General features: G+C 46.2%; 2 protein-coding genes across 2 annotated transcripts in view; one reads left to right on the top strand and one right to left on the bottom strand.

The window, feature by feature from the left end:
- Window positions 1–20,407, bottom strand: part of LOC148442714 (janus kinase and microtubule-interacting protein 1-like) — a 144,780-nt gene that overhangs the window by 55,758 nt on the left and 68,615 nt on the right. Inside the window, exons 4-5 of the mRNA XM_088463576.1 lie at window positions 1,699–1,944; window positions 388–507 (exon numbers count right to left, since the gene is read on the bottom strand). Coding sequence (XP_088319702.1) covers window positions 388–507; window positions 1,699–1,944 — 366 coding nt within the window. The remainder of the gene's footprint in view (window positions 1–387; window positions 508–1,698; window positions 1,945–20,407) is intronic.
- LOC148442715 (uncharacterized) lies at window positions 10,458–12,831 on the top strand. Its single transcript, XM_088463552.1, has one exon. The coding sequence runs from the start codon at window positions 10,482–10,484 to the stop codon at window positions 11,358–11,360; it is 879 nt and encodes a 292-aa protein (XP_088319678.1). The 5' UTR covers window positions 10,458–10,481; the 3' UTR covers window positions 11,361–12,831.

Here is a 20,407-nt window from a genome sequence, read left to right as displayed (position 1 = left end):
TCATTGTTAAATACCAGCACAAAATGTTATTAAATATGCCCTTTAAACTATATTTAACAACAGCCAACCACGCAACAGGAGTAAGGTCCTGCAGTTTACATCGTACTGTGCAATACATGTGTGTGTGTGTGTGTTAAAATTTATGGGGTCTATTTACTAAGCAGTGTTAGGAGACAGAGTGAAAAGTGATAAGAAAGTGATAAGGTGCCAGTCAATCAGCTCCCAACTGTCATTTTTCAAACACAGCCTGTGAGATGACAGTTGGGAGCTGATTGGCTGGCACCTTATCACTTTCTTATCACTTTTCACTCTGTCTCCTAACACTGCTTAGTAAATAGACCCCTTAATCTCTTATAGGCCTTTTCCACCAGCGTCCCAGTTACGTACCAGCTCGTTCCTCTCATCTGAGAGCAGAGTATTCCTGTCCTCCAGCTTTCGGATTACAGCATACAGCTCTGCAATCTTTAACTGGAACCTTCTCAGGTCTCGGTCGTCCACATGTTGATCCTAGGAGGAGACCAAGATATAGAATAATTACCATTTAGAAAATAGGCCAACTACCAACTAGAGGAAATATCAAAAGAGGTGAACATTAAGCATCAAGTCCTGTCTATGAGATGAATCATATGCAGATATGGGATCTACAGGCTTCAGGATTTCCAGATAAAGGACTTGCTGTAATATATAGCACCTTGTCTAAAGCTTAGACACCTTAAGATGGCCATTGCTCCCATACTAGGGATGTGCGCCGATCCCCGTTTTTGGTTCTGTATCTCCTTCAAGGATTTGGTTTTGCAAACCACCCTCAAGTGTTTTGGTTTTGGATCTGGATTTTTTTAAATAAAAAAGAAAATAGATAAAAGTTTTAAAAACAGCTAATATCATGTAATTTATGCAATCCATTTAAAATCTGAATTCCGAACCGCAAAAAGCTCAAAACCGAGACCCGGATTAACCCGGATCTCCTGAGGAGATTAGAACCGCGACTCGGATTTACCCGGATTCAGGAAATTCAGGTGGATTTGGATTTCTGGAGAACCAAACCGCACATCTCTATCCCATACATTACCAGGTTTTCATTCCAACCAGCCAACTAATCTTACAGTACATGTCCAGCTGAAAATACTCTCATGCCTGTAAATACACTGCAGCTGGAATCTTCTCAATAACGCGTTCAGCAGTGCTCCTCTAAGTGACTGTAGAAGATGACACTATTTTATTACCTTTTTGTTATTTTCTTGTCAAGGTGTTTCCGGATAAGATATCCCATAACTGTATGTATGCATACATGCTGCCCGATAATAGATTATGTATAATTATCTACATTTTAAATCAGAAGAAAAGTCTTTCATCAGTAGTACTATAATAAAAGTTATGGGGACCGATGCAGGAGTCACTTCATGGGCTGAACCAATGTTCATCTTCCTATGAGCGGAGGCATTACAGAGCACAATACGTGGAACAAGCGTCTCTAGGGAATTTAAACTTGAAATCTACAGTGTCGAGAAGATTTCCAGCTGGCCCCCCAGTGGCCGCAACCTGTCTCATGACCTGAATTTTTAGCCTTTAATGCAGACTGTAAAGGTTAAAGCTACAACAATTAAATGGTTAATAGACAACAGTTAAAAGTAGCATCTTCCAGGAAGAGGCCTAAACGGCACGAAGAACATTACTGAGCTCAGTATGATCATTATGTACCATGTTACTTAGTGGACTGGCATCTTTAGCCTTTACCACATGACCCATTAGCTCGGAGATGTCGGTAACGCCGGTGGGAAGCTCTTTTTTCGGGCTGCTGTGGTAACGATCCGCTTCCTTCGCCTGGACCAGCTGCTCATCCAAGGCTTCCTTCTGCAGGAGCAACTTCTGAGTGTGGCCAGCCTGCACTCCAAGCTCCTTCTCCAAGGCCAGGATCACCCGCTCTTTGCTTTTAATCTCATCCATCTGCAAATGATAAAATATTACCATTTATTCTGCAAGGAAGGTTTCTCTGCAACATCTGGCTTTTTATTGGTACTTTCTACATAGTAAAAATAAATAAGTAAATGAGGCTACAAAAGTCAAATGTATTCCAACCAGTCAGCACACTGGAATGTTTCCTTCAATATTTGTCCTCATTTGTTTTATAGATATTTTTTTAATTATTTGACGGCATTACTGTGCACGGAGGCTGATCCATCCATCTCTATTTCCATAATGATCGTCCTTTCCAGCTTAGGATCATGTTCTATAAAGCCTGTTGTATTTTAATATGCTGCCTTTCTGCTCTCAATACTTGCATTACTGTATGTAGGATATGTTGAAAGATCTGTAATATGAGTATTGGGCAACACAATAAACATTTGTTATGGGTGTTACAATTACATTTCTACTCAGGCTGTACACTAAACTGCAAAAAAGATCTAGTACAAAAGTATAAAAAAAGTTGGCAAACCCTGGTTACCCCTCACCACCCTAGTGGTTAGAGATCCCAGTGGCAGTGCCCCCCTTCCCTCCCACCACCACTGAATTAGTGCCCCCCTCCCCATGTGTCACTGTACTGTATATGTCATTCTTTAGTTTTAATATATTCCACCCCCCCCACCACCACCTTTTTGTGGGGGCAGCATAACCCACCCCCCAGTGCCAAAACATGACACCATCCCGATCTCATTAGTAGCCAAGGCATTCTGGGGTGTTAATAAAGAAAAACCAAGATGTCGGTGGTCACTGACCGCCGACATTACTATCCGGCCCCATCAAGAAGAGGAAGGTATTTCCTCTGACAGGGCGCCAAAGAGCAGCAGAGTCTGTGCTCGCATGGGATGCTTGCTGCAGCAGGGAAAGCCCCCCTGCCTGATGTCGCATCCCATGCGATATCACCAGGTAAGTGGTTAAAATGGGTCAGTGAGTAATGACTACACCTGTGCGCCTGCTGGATGACCTGGTAAAATGTGACCTGTTTGGGGTCCTGGTCTAGGGACGAGTTTGAGAACGACTGCTACATTACATACTTTCGTACTGGTCCACACTGCTCTGAGGCTCAGAAAAAAACCAAGCCCTCAATAACGGAGGCGATTAGCAGCATTGCTGTAAAAGATTATATATTTCAGCTGCTCTCATATTTACATTTGTAGTGCAAGACATACAGTAAGAAAACTTAAACACCACAATATAAAAAATGTCCACACGACTTGTTATGTAGCCTTTACTACAGCAAACTTTGCTTGAGTCACGGAATAGTTTCCAACGTAACAGTCAGTTGTCATGGTTAGCAGCCTCTGTGATGGGAGGACACTGTAGGATGTGTTCAGTACTGTATATCTGTGTTCAGATGCCTTATTCTCATTACTAGCCAATACCTAAAGCTTTGCCAAGATGCGCCCCCCCCCCCTCCCAATGTAGCAGGAATTGGGATGGTACATGATTTCTTACAAGACACATTTTAAAGCAAGGAAAAAATCACTATCCGCCTAATGCCTCATAGAGAGAACTGATGAATGACAGCAAGAAATAATGAATGGCGGTCACAGTGCAGCAGGCAATGCAAGTCTGTATTCAGATCATTAGTAGTCACATCTATGTCTTCTCTGACTTCTGTGGCCAAGGCGACCTCTGACAGGGTGCTCACTGAAATACAAGTAGGGGTTTGTGTGATATCAGAAGAGGGTCTGCCAGCCAGGCAACAGGCAGCCATGGGGCCACACTAGCAGCCTCTAGCTCCTTCCTACTCTGTGGTCATATTTGTTTGTTATAACTTGTAAGGATTGTTTAAAAACGTCTACTGTTATGTTATTACAGATAGGAGTCTCTTTCATCGATTAAATGTATTCACTTAACTTGCTACAGAGATTAAGAGTAATATGCGGCTCCTTTAAATGTTAGAGAGCCGCTCTTTGCGGCACCCCAATGGTGCATTACAGGCAGAGCATAATACATGGACAAACACATGACCTTACAACTAGACATCACCATAGTACAATTCTATTACATTACAAAAGAAAAAATTACGTTGCCTACATTTTGGGGGGAGAAGCAATCGGGAAGCCGACTGCCTATATACCGGCAGCCCGACTGTCTTATCCCGGGCACGGGTGAAATGCCGGGCGTCTAGATGTAGATGTGGAGACCGGCGCCCGGCGTCACGATCGCGCTGCGAGTGGACAGCTGCGGGGGGGGAGGGTTAGGTTTAGGGCTCCCGGGGGGGACTTAGGGTTAGGCACCCCCACGGGAGGGTTAGGGTTAGGCTAGGGGGAGGGAGGGTTAGGGTTAGGCAGCCCCGGGGGAGACTTAGGGTTAGGCACCCCCCGGGGGACTTAGGTTTAGGTAGCGGGGAAGGGGGTGGTTAGGGTTAGGCACTTGGGTGGGAAGTTAGGGTTAGGCACCCCTAAGGAGGGTTAGGGTTAGGGGCGTTAGGTTAGTGGATACTTACCTATCCACAATCGGGATTTCCAGCGCTGTCGGGCTTCCGGTGCGTCGCACTCTGCCCCTGTCGGGCTGCCGCTGACGGGAATCGAACCGCCGGCCATGTGGCCGGCGGTATTTCATACCCATTCCTTTTGGGGACACCCATAAACAGTATGTGCTTATTGAATAGAACATTTCAAAAACACGGGCATGAATATGGAGTTGATCCACTAGATTTTGGAATATGGCTGTGTGGATCTCATCCATTCAGCTACACCAGCATCAGTAAGATCGGGCACCATATTGGATGACTAGGCCTTACTCAGTCAGCCTGGTTTTAGTAATAAATCATAGACCTACTGAGCCGCCACATCTCATTTACCACTTCCCTGGGCCAGTTTGTACAGAAATGCCTACAGGTGAGCCTACTAAAGCATGCACAGTGGTACTGGATGCCCATATTTAGGCTTCCAGTTTCATTAACCTGGATTTTTTTTTTACATTAAATGATTGTCTTTGGTTATAGATGGCAATAGCAGAACTACCTGCAGCGGTACATGTACTTATTCCAGTAGGAACCCTTTAAAGTAAAAAATAAATAAATAAATTCGGCAGCATGGTAACACAATGGTTAGCTTTGCTGGCTCACAGCACTGAGGTTATGGGTGGGACTGAAACCAGGCCATATCTGTGTGGTTTGTCTGTTCTCCCCGTGTTTGTGTGGGTTTCCCATAGGTACTCATTTCCTCCCACACTCTGAAAACATGTGGATAAATTAAATTGGCTTCACACAAAAATGGACCCTAGTGTGCACGGGTGCGGTAAGGAATTTAGACTGTAAGCTTCTGGGGCAGGGACTATTCTGAGTGACTTTACTGCCCTTTGAACATGTTCTCTTGCCTAGGACAATAAAGTAAAAAAAAAAAAATGAAACAATTAACACAAATTACAGTTTTTTGCTATAGGCTACAAGGATACCACTATTATACCCATGAGGAGAGAAAAACTATATTTAAAATATAATAATTGTACCGTCACCCTAACATTCTGGATCTATTGTCAGCTCATAAACTATTACTCTACATACAGTAACACCTTTCTTACAAGGCTAATATTAGGTGTCCTTTACAAAACCTAGAAGTCTAAAGAGAAGGGACCGATTGTTCTTCACACAAGGAGCTCAACATCTCCCATAGGTTGTAAGATTACGTACAGGGCCCTCCTACTTACTAGTCTATCTGCCAATACCTACAGTAGGGCAAGATTTACTAAGTGGTGGGTTTGCTGGGGTTTTGAAACAGATGGGCCCCTAAAGCCTACATACAGAATTTACTAAAGATTGGTTGGACCTTCTAAAAAGAGCCCTCCATCACTATCCCCGTTTGTTTCAAAACCCCTGTATCCCTCTGCAAACTCACAGCTGTCAACCCACCATGGTTTTACAGCAGCCACCGAATCATAGAACCAGATGCTAAATAAGTCTGGGGCTTCTGTACATTTAATGCTAACAATATTGATGGTCATTTAAATCAATTGTGCTCTAAAGTGTGGTTTCTCTGGAGTCTTGAGCTTAGTAAATCTTCAGGATGTAATTTCGTCGGTCAGCAGCAACAAAAATGCAGGTATTTCAACCCCATGCTTAGTAAATCCACCTTCCCCCCCCCCACAGTAATCTAATTTTATTACTGTGTTTGTTCCCTACTATCAAGTGATGTGGAGTATAGTGGCATTGAATAAATAATGGTTAATAAGTAAGAAAATAAGCTATGGCTTAAAAGTTTGAACAACAATCACAAGGTAACCTTGTCCACTTCCCCCGCAGGTCAAAGATCTTGTGGAGCTCTGCAATTTGTGCCTGTAGTGTGACAGCCGCACTCATTACTGGATAACGCGCAGGACATTTTTTATTTATTATGTATTCTGACCTTTCATAACGGTCAGCGTGGAAAAAAAGGAAGTTCCGAGACGTAGAGCTGTATTCAATTTGAGCGGACCCACGATACTTCTTCGTCTCCCGGACTTTTCGCCTACATCGCGAGTTTTACAGGCAGAAAAGTATCTCTCGCGTGCCCGCTTATGCCCGTATTCAATTTGAAAATAGGTGAAAACGGGACACGGCGAAACTTAAACAAGCGGAAAGTACTATCAGATTTGTGAAACCGAAAGATTGCATAAGAAAAGAGGTGTGTTAAACCTCTAGGATGGGGGCCGGCATGTATGCAAATTACTGTTTAGAGTTAGCCTATCGTTAGCAGGGGCGGGTTTTCAATAGAGACATTATATAAGGGGCTAGAAGTGAGGGCCAAAGCCTCTTGGTTCCAGATTGTTGTTCCAGATTGTGGTCAGTGTCAGAGTTGGTCAGTGATAGTCTGTACCTTACATTGGTCTGTTAATTCTTTTCTTTTTTATTTTCATCACTAGATTCTCTTCCCTTCTTATCCCTGCCCCTATTTTCTACATTTAACACTTTGCTTTCCCTCACTTTCCTGGCTCTAGATAAATAAATTGCAGCACATTATTGTTTCTTTACCTGGCCCTGTCCACCCTCGCTTTTGTCATTAGCCATGCCCCGTCCCCGCCGCTCTGCGCCCCCCCCTGCCCGCTTCCTCCAGACTGACCTGAATACTGGCTCACGCCAGTGGCGTGGGGCGGCCCCTGCTGCGGTCGCGGCGGGTGCTTCTCCAGGCGCCGCTACGGAGCGGGGCCTGCGCAGGCGTGGAGGAGCAGCCTCCGTCGCGGATGCGGCGGATCCTGTCTCCGGCGCCAATCATGCTGGGCGTCGCGGGGTGGCCCCTGCCGTGTGTGCGGCGGGTGGAGCCTCCGGCGACGCTGCTATGCAGGCGCGGGGTTCAGGCCGGCGCTCGGCTCTGCTGACTCCGGGCGCGGCCGGAGCTCCCGCGATCACTGCGGCTGGTAGCGGGCGGGAGCGTGCCGCGACACCTACACGCGGGTGCGCTCTCCCATCCGGCGGCCAGGTCACAGCCTCCGCTAAAAGGCGGAGGTCCCGGCGGGGCCATAGAGCCCCATCTAGGAGCAGCCAAGGCCATGCTAGTGTCCCCATGGTCCTTCCCGTTCCCCGCTCACGGCGGGGCGCCCGCCATGTTAGTGAGCGGGGGGCGGGGCTTAGCCATTACAGCCATTCCACATCCAGTCTGTCCCCTGCTCATGTTCCCAGGGCTGGGGCTCAGAATTCTAGTACCAGTAATAGGGTGCAATCCCCTGCATCTGTGAGTGTTGCCACCCCTCCCCCTTTTGCTGCGCAGCCAGACCCCTCAGCCATCGCATCTGCTTTGTCAACCCTGGCGGCTGTGCTTGCCCCATTTTTGGCAGCTCCGCCGGCAGGCTCGTTGCCTACTCAAACCGTCGCGCCTGCTAACGTCAATCCTGTAGGGGCGCAGGGGGGGTCAGAGGTAGAGCAGCTGGCGCAAGCATTGAGAGCCATTGCCCCTAGCTTGGCCCAGCATAGTGTGGGCACTAGTGCGCCCTCAGTTCCGTTCACTCAAGACTCGAGGCGTGGCAATATGGATGCTAGGTTGCCTGCCGCAGAGGTGGCGGCCGGTGTTTTTCCTTCTTTTTCAGATGACGTGGTCGAAGAAGGAGAGCTGGTTGACGAGGATGTCGGGGAGGGGCCGTCTGGATTTTCCTCTGATACCATGACATCGGAGGGTTCAGGTGGGTCTTTCTCAGACTCTAGTTCCTTGACGTCTTCTTTTGCTTCCTCTATATCTAACGCGGACAGCGCGGGCAGAGCGCGCAAGAGAGCAGCTAAATATGCAAAATTGGAGGCAAAGCGTCGCTCAAGGCGTAAGCATAGCACCCATAAGCGCAAGCCAATAGAGAAGGGTTTAGAAGGTTCTGCAGGGGTACATTGTGACAACACCGCTGTATTGCGAGGTTTAAGAACGACTTGCCGCAGTAAGATCCGCAAAGGTGACTATGTGGATATTTTTGCACTTACGGATAAAGCTAAGAAGGCGTTTAAGGCGGCTAGGGCAAAGGGTGGTATAGGTTTGGAAGCTTTCAAATCTTACAATAATTGGTTGGCCGGTTTTTGCATTTTTTCAGCTTGTTATTTGGAGACGCGCCCAGAGGAGCACCTGAACGTCATTAGGTACCTCCATTTAGTTCATAGCATGCAGTTGTCCTCCAGGGGCATGGCTTGGCGAGCGTACGACGAAGAATTCCGTCGCAAGCAGGACGGCAGACGGGTGATGGATCTAGGCTGGAAGGATGTAGAGGTTTGGCTCGAGGTCACGCAGCCTTTGCGTCCTGCGTTTGAAGCGTTCAATGTGAATAAATCAGCTAGTTCAGGTCGTCAGGGCCAGCAGCAGGCGACCAGTGGAAAATGTTTCGCTTTTAATAATTCCACTTGTACGCAGGGTCGAAAATGTCGTTTTCGTCACCTCTGCTTGCGATGTAGTGGCAGCCACCCAGTTGCCAAGTGCTTCAAGGCGGGTGCTCAGCAACAGCCTGCTCAGCCGCCAAAAGGTGCTGGTTCTAAGTAAAGCTTCATCCCCCGTCTGCGTCGCCGCAATGGCAAAATGGTTGCGTTGGTACCCTGTTCTCCGGGACGCGGAATTTTTGTTTAAAGGTTTCAGCTTTGGTTTCCAGTTACCTATTTGCAGAGAGGTTGACACAGGTTCGCCTAGGAATTTGAAATCTGCGTTCGAGTTGCCTCACATTCTTAGGGAGAAAGTGGCTAGCGAGGTTACCTTAGGACGCATGGCAGGGCCTTTTGCAGAACCTCCCATAAGGGATCTTGTGATTTCCCCGGTGGGAGTGGTCCCCAAGAGGATTCCAGGAAAGTACAGGCTTATTCAACATCTGTCTTATCCGCCAGGCTCATCAGTAAATGATGCCATACCAGTTGAGGTTTCCTCGGTGGTGTACCAGTCGTTTGACGATGCTTTGAACGTAGTTAGGTTTTATGGTCCAGGCGCGCTGATGGCTAAGATAGATGTTGAATCGGCTTTTCGTCTGCTTCCCTTACACCCAGAGTCATTCCGGTTTATGGGATTTTGCTTGGACGGCGAATATTACATAGACAAGTGCTTGCCTATGGGATGTTCGGTGTCATGCGCATATTTTGAGCGATTTAGCACCTTCTTGCACTGGTGCGTGGAATTTTCTTGCGGAGGTCATGGGATAGCCCACTATCTCGATGACTTCTTGTGTGTCGGCCCTTCTGGTTCAGATAGATGTAGTTATTTGTTGTTTTCTTTGCAAGCGCTGTTTTTTCATTTTGGAGTCCCAGTTGCTGCGGACAAAACTGAGGGCCCTGCCTCTTGCTTGTCATTCCTGGGTATCGAGATCGATACCTCGGCGGGCGCCTGTCGCCTTCCCCTCGATAAGGTTCACAAATTGCGTAATGCCATAGAGGAGTGCACGGCTTCCAATAAAATTACCCTGCGGCAGGCGCAATCTCTCCTGGGCCTGTTGAACTTTGCCTGTAGGGTCATTCCTATGGGCAGAGTTTTTTCGCGCAAGCTAGAAAGGGCCACGGCTGGAGTCACTAAGCCGAGACATTTACTCCGTTTGTCCTCAGAGATTAAGCGGGACCTCTCTGTCTGGGTCTCGTTTCTGCAGGATTTTAATGGTGTCCGGCTGTGGTTGCCTCCACTCGCGGACAATTTGCAGCTGCAGCTGTTCACCGATGCGGCAGGCGCCACGGGATTTGGTTGCTACCTTGATGGTTCCTGGTGCGTTGGTCATTGGCCAGAGGAATGGGAAGGAAGGGGTTTGACCAGGGACTTGCTCCTTCTCGAACTCTTTCCCATAATGGTTTCCTTAGAAATCTGGAGTGAACGCTTGCGCAATCGCAGCATCGTGATCAGGTGTGACAACCTGGGCGTGGTGCACGCGATTAATCGTCAACGCGCGTCTTCCCTGCTGGTTTTGCGTTTGCTTGCGCAGCTGGTGCTGACATGTTTGCGTTTTAACATCATGTTTAAAGCAAGACACGTGCCGGGGGTAGAGAATGGGATAGCTGATGCGTTATCACGTTTTCAGTGGGCTAGATTCCGATCTTTGGCCCCTGGTGCTGACGTTGATGCTGTGCTTTGCCCCTCTTATGTTTGGCAGGTGATCGAGCCGGCATGGAGGGCTTAGCAGAGCAGTCTCTAGCTCCCTCCACTTTGCGGGCTTATCGTCAGGCTTGGCATGAATGGGAAGACTATTCCCGTAGCAGCAGGCAGGCAGGTAAGGGTCAGCATCGTGCGATGCTTTCTTTTATTTGGAGTCTCCGTTTGGGGGGTAGATCCAGGGCTTCTGTGGCGCGCTCCTTGGCAGGCATTGCATTTTATGTTAAATTAAAGGGACAACCTGACGTTACTAAAAGCTTTCTGATTGCGAAGGCTTTAAGGGGTTGGGCGCGGGTCTCTCGGCCAGTTGCTGACCGAAGGAAACCTGTGGACGCCCATTTGCTTCCGGCAGTGCTGGGGGCAGTCCCCGAAGTGGCGTTTACCGAGTACGAGGCGATCCTGATCCAACTGGCGTTTTCGGTGGCTTTTCACGGCGCATTGCGCGTATCGGAGTTGGTGGCATCTTCCAAACGGGTTGATGCCACCATGCTCTGCTCGGATATCTCGGTCACTCATCGAGCTTTGCTTTGTAGGATACGGCGGTCAAAGACCGACCAGACTGGTAGGGGTAGGTGGTTCTCGTTGAGTCCGTCTAAGGACGAACGGATCTGCCCTGTGGCGTTAGCGATGCGTTACGCATTGTTACGCCCGGATGTACCTGGTTCATGGCTTATGCACTTGAACAGGACTCCGCTTACCAAATACCAGTTTGGTTGGTTTCTGAAGCGGTGTGTATCGGGTTTAGGCCTCTCACCTCAGGATTTTGGTACGCACTCATTTAGGATCGGCGCCGCAACTTCGGCAGCTGCTGCGGGTTTCTCACCGTCGGAAATTAAGTCACTGGGACGTTGGAAATCGGATAGTTATAAAAGTTACATCCGACCTACTCATTAAGATTGTTTGGAACCATAGGGCAATGTAATATTTTCAATGTTATGTTTTATTGCTTGCCTGGTTTTCTTGTTTTTGTCTCAAGTTCCGTCTCGTCTTGTCTCGTCTGTTACCCCTGTCTACCCTACTCGGGATTAGCTACTCGCCATTGCTGGCAATGGGAGTCTTGAGGGATTTTACAATTTTTGCCTGATCTGACGGATTCAATTCGGCTAATTTCAAAACATTTAATTAGGTCATAGTCCATCCCTCAGCAGGTTTTTATTTTACCTCTTGCCGAGTTCACATGTTTTTTCCCAATTTCCCCCCACCCATTCTTCCCCTTTGTGTCTTTTTGTTTGTCCTAGCCACTTTAAATAGTAAAGCTGGCAACCAATAGAAACTTTTTCTTTTGGCAGATACTCACTTATTGTTCTTTCAGATCCCACTAATACACCATAAAATTTTATTGTTTTATTACAACTACTAATTTGGTATTTACTGCTTTTCTCCATTTTTAGGTTTGCTCTTTGACACGAAGGACATTTGGGTTATAGGCCATTCTTATATTTTCTGGGCCGCTAGCTTTATGAGTTCAGATCATGCTCCACTTTGTGAACATTCTGCTAGGATCCGTTGGATAGGTTTCAGGGGTATGAGATGGCATTCCTTTTGTCCTAGACTGTTAGAGTACGCAAAAAATTTTGGCAGGCCACGTATTTTGGTGACCCATTTAGGAGGCAACGACTTAGGACAGAAGTCCTCTTTAGCATTGCGACTTGATATAATTAACGATTTGGCGAGGGTGCTATCGGCCTGGCCCTCGTGTACATTACTTTGGTCTTGCATTGTGCCTCGACAGGTCTGGCGTGGGGTTAGGAGTTTTCCCGCTATAGATGAGGCTAGGAAGAAGCTTAACTTTGCAGTAGCCAAATTTGTGATGGCCAATGATGGCCGTGTCATTTACCATAAGGGCATTCAATTTCGTTTTAGTCATTTATATAGGGCTGATGGAGTTCATTTGACAGAAGAAGGGGTGTCATTATTTCTTGTGGATCTTTTTAGGGTGTTGGCGTTATTGGGGTAGTCCTTGGTATGGTGGCGGTGCGGCGGTTCTTCTAAGCAGAACCTTGCTGTGGCGGGAAAGAACGGCAGTTCACCAGTCCAGGTGCAATTATGAGTTAAGGGCGTTCCCTTCGTTGACTGGTAGTTGGCTGTACCAACCTAACGGGGGGCAGTATCATCACCTAAACGGGTGGGTAGTCAAGTTAGAGGGTGAGCGTTACCTTTTGTGTTTGACATGGTTTACATGGTTATGTGTATGCACTCTGGGCGATCTACGCCTGCTATGTCTTTTGTTGTTTGTGTGTGGGCATAGCAGATCTGGCTGATTTCTGGCCGTCCTTTCTTTGCCACCATACATCCTTAATTAATTTAAGAATTAATAAATAATATTAATTTCTCCAATAAATCGCCATCAAGTTATCTGCCAAATCCACGTCTCAGTGTCTTTATTTTATGTTAGTATGATAAGTGGTTTGCACACATGACAACACCTCATCCGATAGAAGGTTTAGGGGAAATCAGCCTGACACCCCCCAAAAGATGCTCTGACATGGGGGTTCCCTATGATACCCCCCCGATTTGGCTTGCTGAAGGTATTTGGTGTTTTTAAACGAGCTCAATAGCTGCTAAATAGCATTTTTGTATAAGGGGTGCAGAATAGTATTCAGGAGTTTTTTTTGCAGAAAATAACTTATCTCAGCAAATTTGGGGTACTTGAAAATGGGGGCCAGCATATTTTAAAGTTGCTAAAGTTAAGTTTAAAAAAACGTGAAAAATCCACCTGCCACAAGCCCCTGCAATTAAAAAAAAAACACTTGGGGCATACTTGGGGACCCCCCAGAGTCAAGTTCGCTAGTTTTTAATTTTGTCCCCCAACATTTTTTTTTTCGCCCCCAAAATCAAAGTAATTTTTTGGGGTGTTCTTAAGGGTTTCTTTTTTTTTTTGACACAGTTTACCTTTGGGGGACTGTCTGAAGGCTGCATGGGGGTTCCCGCAACGTTTCACCCCAAAACCCCAATTCTGCACTTTTTACCACCTGCTATTCATAGGTGAAACTTTTTCACCTATTACATTTGCATTGACTTTCCGCCTAGGCGGAAAGTCTTTCAAAATGTATACGGCGATACTTTTCCGCCTGGTGAAATGACGTCATCGGCGAAAAGTTTCCGTCAAAAACACACGAACCTGCTTTTCCCCTCAAACTGAACGCGGGCCATAGAATGAAAACAAAATACCGGGCAATTTAAATTCACTAGTAAATTCCATAAAAAAAATAAGAACACAAAAGTTTCATTTAGGGCCTAATCTCCAAACCTTAACATATTTTGTGGGAGCTGTGTCAAATCTTATAAAGAGTGGAGAAGTGGAGAAGTTGCCCATAGCAACCAATCAGCTTTGACCTATCATTTTATAGAATGTACTTGATACATGATAGATAGAAGCTGATTGGTTGAAGTCCACTTCTCTACTCCTTAGTAGGTTTGATAAATTTTCCCCATAATCAGCTTCTTACTTAGAGTCAGTCATATACATTATACTCTATATGTTACAGATTGGGTTTAAAGTGGAACACACCCAAATTAATATCCTCTATTATTATATTTCCTGTACTCTCTGCAAAAATATGGTGCAGGCCAGACTTTGGTGTCTATTGCATAGCTGCTGGAGCCATAATGATGGGGGGGGGAGGGTCCATTACATAATAAAACTCACATACGAGACCCCTACTTTCTGCTTTTAAAATGCATGAAACAGAGGTGATGGGAAAAAACTGATACATAAGGTAATGGAAATAGCAACTGTTAATGCTGGTGACCAAGCATTATGTGCCACCAATATTATTGCAGACATTGGTGACCGACATTTTTACAGTCATTGCTACATATTTTATTACCACAAGATGGCAGTGTGGCAGGATAACAGTTCAGCAATACTGTACTATTTTAAAATATATATATATTTTTAAAACTCCTACAATAATCTGACATACATGATTCACAATATTTTAAGTATATTCAGTATATACAAGGCTATTGCTTATTATCATTTATTTATATAGTGCCAGCAAGTTTACACAGTGCTGTACAGAAAATATCTAATCATTCAGTCTCTGCCCCATTGGAGTTTACAATCTAAATTCCCCAGAACACACACACTTTATTAGGTACACCTACCTGTACTTGTTAATGCAAATATCTAAGCAGCTAATAATGTGGCAGCAACTCAGTGAAAGCATGAAGATGGTCAAGATGTTCAGTTGTTGTTCAGATCATACAGCAGAATGGCAAAAAAAAAAAAAAAAAAAAGTGATCTAGGCAACTTTGACCATGGAATGATTGGTAGGGATCAGAATTTGGTACAAACAACATGGATTCATTCTGCCTGGTGTCAACAGCTCTGGCTGCTGATGGTGTGGTGGTGCGGGAAATATATATTTTTTGGCACATAAGGTTCCGTAATTCTAACTGAGCTTCTCATAAATGCCACGGCCTATCTGAGTATTGCTGCCGACCATGTTCATCCCTTGATGGCCACAGTCTAGCCACCTGCTATTGGCTACTTCCAGTAGGATAACGCGTCACTCCACACAGTATCATCTCACACTGGTTCCACAAACATGGCAATGAGTTCAGACTACTCCAATGGCCTCCAGTTACCAGGTCTCAATAGAGCACTTCGGAATGTGGAGTCAAAGGACATTCGCAGAATGAATGTGCAGGGGACAAATCTGTGTTAGGCTAACTTGACAACATGGACCAGAATCTCAAAGGAATTTCTCCAGCACATTGTTGAATCCACGTCACAAGTATTTCCAGCTTTTTTTCTTGGAGACAAAGGGGGGACCCTACCCAGTACTAGAAAGGAGTACCTAATAAAGTGGCCAGTGAGATATATACATTATTCATTTTTATCCATGTACACAATCTACTCTCCACAGCACGATGGCACAAATCCTGTACTGCACAGCCTGGGGTAGGACCAGAATGAGGAGGAGATTTTTCCTGCTGCCTCCTCACTCTCCTCTAAAATATTATATATATATATATATATATATATATATATATATATATATACACACACACACACACACACACACACACACACACACACACACACACACACACACACACACACATTCTTACAGCGAAAGAATGGGTTCTGTAATCACATAAATGATGAGTGCAGTACACTCAAGTCCTATCAAGGACAAGGAAGAGACCAGCACACCAACTGAATATGCAAAAAATTCTTATAATGTTACATCATAAAAAATAGCCATGCTCAATAGTAAACATGAGAAGCTAGCTGTCAGTCACATAGCAGGAGGCAGTACATACTGTATTAAGTACTTAGGGCCATATTCAATGTAAGGCAAAAAGTCAGTCATCAGCGTTAAATTATCGTCGATGACATAATTTTCGCCTATTTCCAATTTCTCCGTATTCAATTACATTGACTTTTCGCCGCTGCGAAAAGTCAATGTTAAAAAAACGGGAATAATTTTTCGGCAGCCTTGTGTTGGTAAAAAAAAAATGCAGGATTGGGGTTTAGGGGTGCAGGCTTAAAAAAAAAAAAATAGCCTGCACCCTTGGAATGCCCCCTTAAAACGATCTGTGTTAAAAAAAATTAAATAAATAGGGACACCCCAAAAATATATTTAAATTTTGGGGTTTCAAAAAAAAAAAAAAAATAGGGTACACACTTGAGTCCAGAGTGGTTCCTTTATATGCGGCAGGTGTTTTCTTCATTGCGGGTGCATTTTTGCAGAATTGTAAAAATCATTTCTGGGAATTAAAAATATGCTTGCATCCATTTTCAAGTACCCCAAATTTGATGGCCATAATTATTATTTTTCCCCAAAAAAACTTCTAAATGCTCTTCTGCATCACCTTCAAAGCCGCATTTATGCACCTGCCGCGGCTATTTAAAAACTCGGCTTTCTTCTGCAGGCAAAAACGGGGGTACCCATAGTTATCCCCCATGTCTGGACATCTTTAGGGGGGGGTCCTAGGATTATTTCCCGAAAATTCCCGTTTTTTTTTTTTCGCCGATCAAAGTTTCATCGGTTCCTGATTTCGCCTACTTTGAAATTGAATACGGGGAATAGCGGGCAAGCGCGCAATACCTTTCCGCCTGGTAAACAGGTGAAGAAGGAGAAAAGACTGGACTTTTCGCCTCAAATTGAAGACGGGCCTAAGCATAAACCTGGTGACCCTTCAGCAGCCCTGGGCCAGACGGCCGTTTCGGTGTGCGACCACCTTAATCATGAGCACATCGGTAGCGCAGAGTGTTATGAGACTTTTTACCTTCAAATGCGTCTTGTTCGCAAAGTGATGCAAATAGGACACACAAACAGCTTCTGCTGATTACAATGATACGCGGCATGCCTGTATTCTGTGTGCGACTGCGGGTGTATCTGCACAGCTAGTGACACTGTAACATAGCATTTTGCATGCAGATACACCCGCAGTCGCACACAGAATATAGGCATGCTGCGACACTGTAGCGTAGCATATCCCGGCGGTGACCATCCCGACAGCCACAATACCGGCAGCGGAATCCCGACAGTCAAAACAAATTTTTGTGTGTATTCTAACCCTATCCAATCCCTTCTGCAGACTAACCCTAACCGTCCCCCTAGGCCTAACCCTAATACTCAACGTCGGGATTTGTCTGTATTTTGGCCATCGAAGTTCTGCTGCTGCTATTGTGACAGTCAGTACCCTGACCAGGGGAGTAGCGAGGGTGGTTCCGGTGGAGCATGAGCTCCGAGCGCCAAAATGGACAGAGGCCGCCATCCAGGTCCCATTGGGAGAAGTATTCTATTCCCCCAATGGGACCTCAATGCCAAGTGTCATACTGCCACTGTTTGCTCTTTTTCTCTCCACTTTTTCTCCGCAGGCTGACCATACCCCACTGGCACAGTTCACAACAAGGAGGGGGGAGGTATGACATGCACTTTCTCCAGGCACCATGGTTCCACCCACGCTACTCCTCTTCTCAGGGGCGTTTCTAGAGAGGAGGGGGCCCATGTGCAGTCTCTGACATGGGCCCCCTCCTCTCCGCCCGGCAGCGCACTGAGCTGTGCGCGGCCAGCGCCGGAGTTATAGACTCTGGGCAATAGAGTCTATAGTGTATGCAGAGGTCACTGGGAAAATGGCAGCGGCAGCCATTTTCCCTGTACTGCGCATACGACGGGAAAATGGCCACCGCGGCCATTTTCCAGTCGTTTTACAGCGCCGGGCCCCCGCGCCGACGTGGGACTCCGGAGAGGTAAGTATTATTATGGGTGCAGGGTGTGCGGTGCGGGGCCCCCCGGACCTAGGGGCCAGTGTTCCCCGCACACCCTGCACCCATTATAGATACGCCCCTGCCTCTTATCCTGACTACATCCCTGAACTACTGTACAACTATAGCAATCCTTCATTAGTGTAGACATGTGCGCCACTCTAAGGCCCTGATTCAGAGCCGGACGCTCTGACCAGAGTGCTCGCTCTGAATCAGGGCCCACCTCCATAAATATGGAGCGTCCTCCTGGACACTCGTATAGCTGTGGGTCACCACCCACAGCATATACGAGCGTGCAGGATGATGGTCGCGATGGTCTTGACCATCGCCACTGCGAGCAGAAGCCTGCGGTTGAGTTTCTCAACCGCAGGGCCAGGAGTGATTTTGGCTCTATCAGAGCCAAAATCACTCCCACTGACATCACTAGTGATGTCAGTGGGGCCGGCTTCTGACGGTAGGCGTTCCCTTGGGAACGCCTCCGTGTGGCAGGCACGCCCCCGGCACGCCCACCAAAGGGGGCGTGCTGTCAATCAACATCGACAACACACCCCCTTTGATCAGACAATACGAGCGAAGGAAAGTCCTTCGCTCGTCGCGTCTCGTGCATGTGCACGACGGAGCTCCCTCCGTCGTGCGCGTGCGCAGTGCAGACCATCGACCCACTTGCGAGCGGACAGCCGCTCGCGAGTGGGTCTGAATCAGGGCCTAAGTCCAATGCTTAAAAGGATGTGTTCAGTCATAACTTTTTGTTAATAACCCCCATACTTCAGTGAGCTTCTTCTGTGTCACAAAACACTAAAATGCTGAAAAAGACATCACTGTAGGGAAATGATGCACGGTACACGATGACCTTGCAATTGACAAATAGGGCAGACAAAACAGGTCATTGGGTTCTCTAACTGCAGTCACACTCACAAATGTGAGAAAGCTTTGTAATATGACCCCTGAAGGATTGTTAGAGGATGAATACGCAATTATATTATAAAATAACGGTTTTCGGCCGCTCGTACACTGATAACAGATGTCCAGGTATAAATCTGCAAATACAAATTGCAAACTCTGTAATTTTCCACTTGAAATGTAAAATGTCTCTGTAAGAAGAGACCAGATGGCTCCGCAATTCAGCTACAAAACAGCACTCTCCAGTTGTAATACCGTATTCCGCTCCTAGAAAAACAACTATTGGAAAGTGCATAAACCTTAAGCAATGAGGGAGAGCAGCAAGGTGAAGGGGGAAGGAAACTTAGTTACAGGTTGGGTCTCCCATATCCAAATATTCCGAAATATGGAATTTTTTGAGCGTTACTGAGATAGTGACACCTTTGCTTTTTGATGGCTCAATGTAAACAAAGTTTAATGCACAAAATTATAAAAAAAAAAATTGTATTACATCATCTTCATGCTATGAGTATAAGGTGTATATAAAACAAATACATTTTGTGTATGTACAAAGGGCCTGATTCAGAGCCGGACGCTATTTGCGCTCGCTCGTCAAGAAAATAGGGGTGGCTATTCAAATGAACCGTTCGCTGTTTGCGGTCTGTTCACGCCTCTATGTCTGAACGAGCGTACAAAACTTGCGGTTGTTTTTTGGGAAACTACACCCCCTGGCCGCTCGCATCCTACGTCATGTCCGCTATTTATTAGATTAATCGAGTACATCGACCAGGGTATGAACTGCTCGCTATTCTTGTGGTTGGTTTTTGCTACCACAATTTTGCGAGCAGTTCTGGCTATAAAATAACCCAGTGACATGGTCAATGACGCTGCTGTTTTAAATATGCACACCCATAAAACGCCCGTTTTGACCTTTAAGCACGCCTGCGATCGGATCTCCACTCCCCGTTTTCAAGCACCTTCCCCTGTTACCACCCACATACGCCTCATCCTGTCACTCAAATTATCAGGCATTCGCTATTTTGCGAGCACATGAATTTCGGCCGCACTGAGTGGTTCGCGCATGCGTATTACGATCCGTACGCATGCGCAGTTGGGCAAACATCGCTCGGAGCGAACGAGCAGCCACTTGCGTCCGGCTCTGAATCAGGGCCAAAGACTTTGTTTGATGCACCCAATTATTAAAACTATTGTATACAATTACCTGCTGTAAACCCATCAGTAAACCCAGTTTTAGGGCCCATTACTGTTAAAAAAATATATATTTTATGTACAATACCAAATTACATACAGTATATAAACATCGGGTCCACAGCTACCATCGATGGTGGGAAACTATCTGCATCTCCACCATCAATAGTAAAACCATCTACCATCAGCGGGCAACCATTGATGGTTTCCAGCCATCGATGGTTGATGGTCATCTTCTAAGCTGGGGACACCCAGAAGTACAGCTTACCTCCACGACTGCAAGACACCAGAGTGTCAGAGGAACAGTACATGATCTTACCAGTAGGATATGGACCAGGCTTGGCCAGATGGCACCCAGGCCTTGGTAACAGCTTTGGGCCAGTATCCGGCTGGAGAGGAATTATTTGATGCTGCACATGAGCTCCTGCGGACGGTAGTGGCCACAGTTGAATAACACCTCACTATGAAGGGGCCCCTATCTCCACTGTGGATGCCCTGACTTTAGCACAATCTAAGCATTTATTTTTATGTGCCCACCATAATGAACAGACCTTAATTGGCTTTGATGTTTATGTTCTAGCTAGGCTGAATCAATTAAGAACAAAACATTTCATCATCAGGTGTGGTA

Source organism: Taudactylus pleione, unplaced genomic scaffold (assembly GCF_031769625.1).
Source record: "Taudactylus pleione unplaced genomic scaffold, aTauple2 ptg001408l, whole genome shotgun sequence".
Taxonomy (NCBI): Eukaryota; Metazoa; Chordata; class Amphibia; order Anura; family Myobatrachidae; genus Taudactylus; species Taudactylus pleione.
The sequence above is the reverse complement of the archived record's forward strand: the minus strand, read 5'-3'. Positions and strand labels throughout refer to the sequence as shown.

Excerpts from the sequence above, each read along its gene's own strand:
- LOC148442715 (XM_088463552.1), top strand. The coding sequence starts at position 10,482 with ATGGAGGGCTTAGCAGAGCAGTCTCTAGCTCCCTCCACTTTGCGGGCT.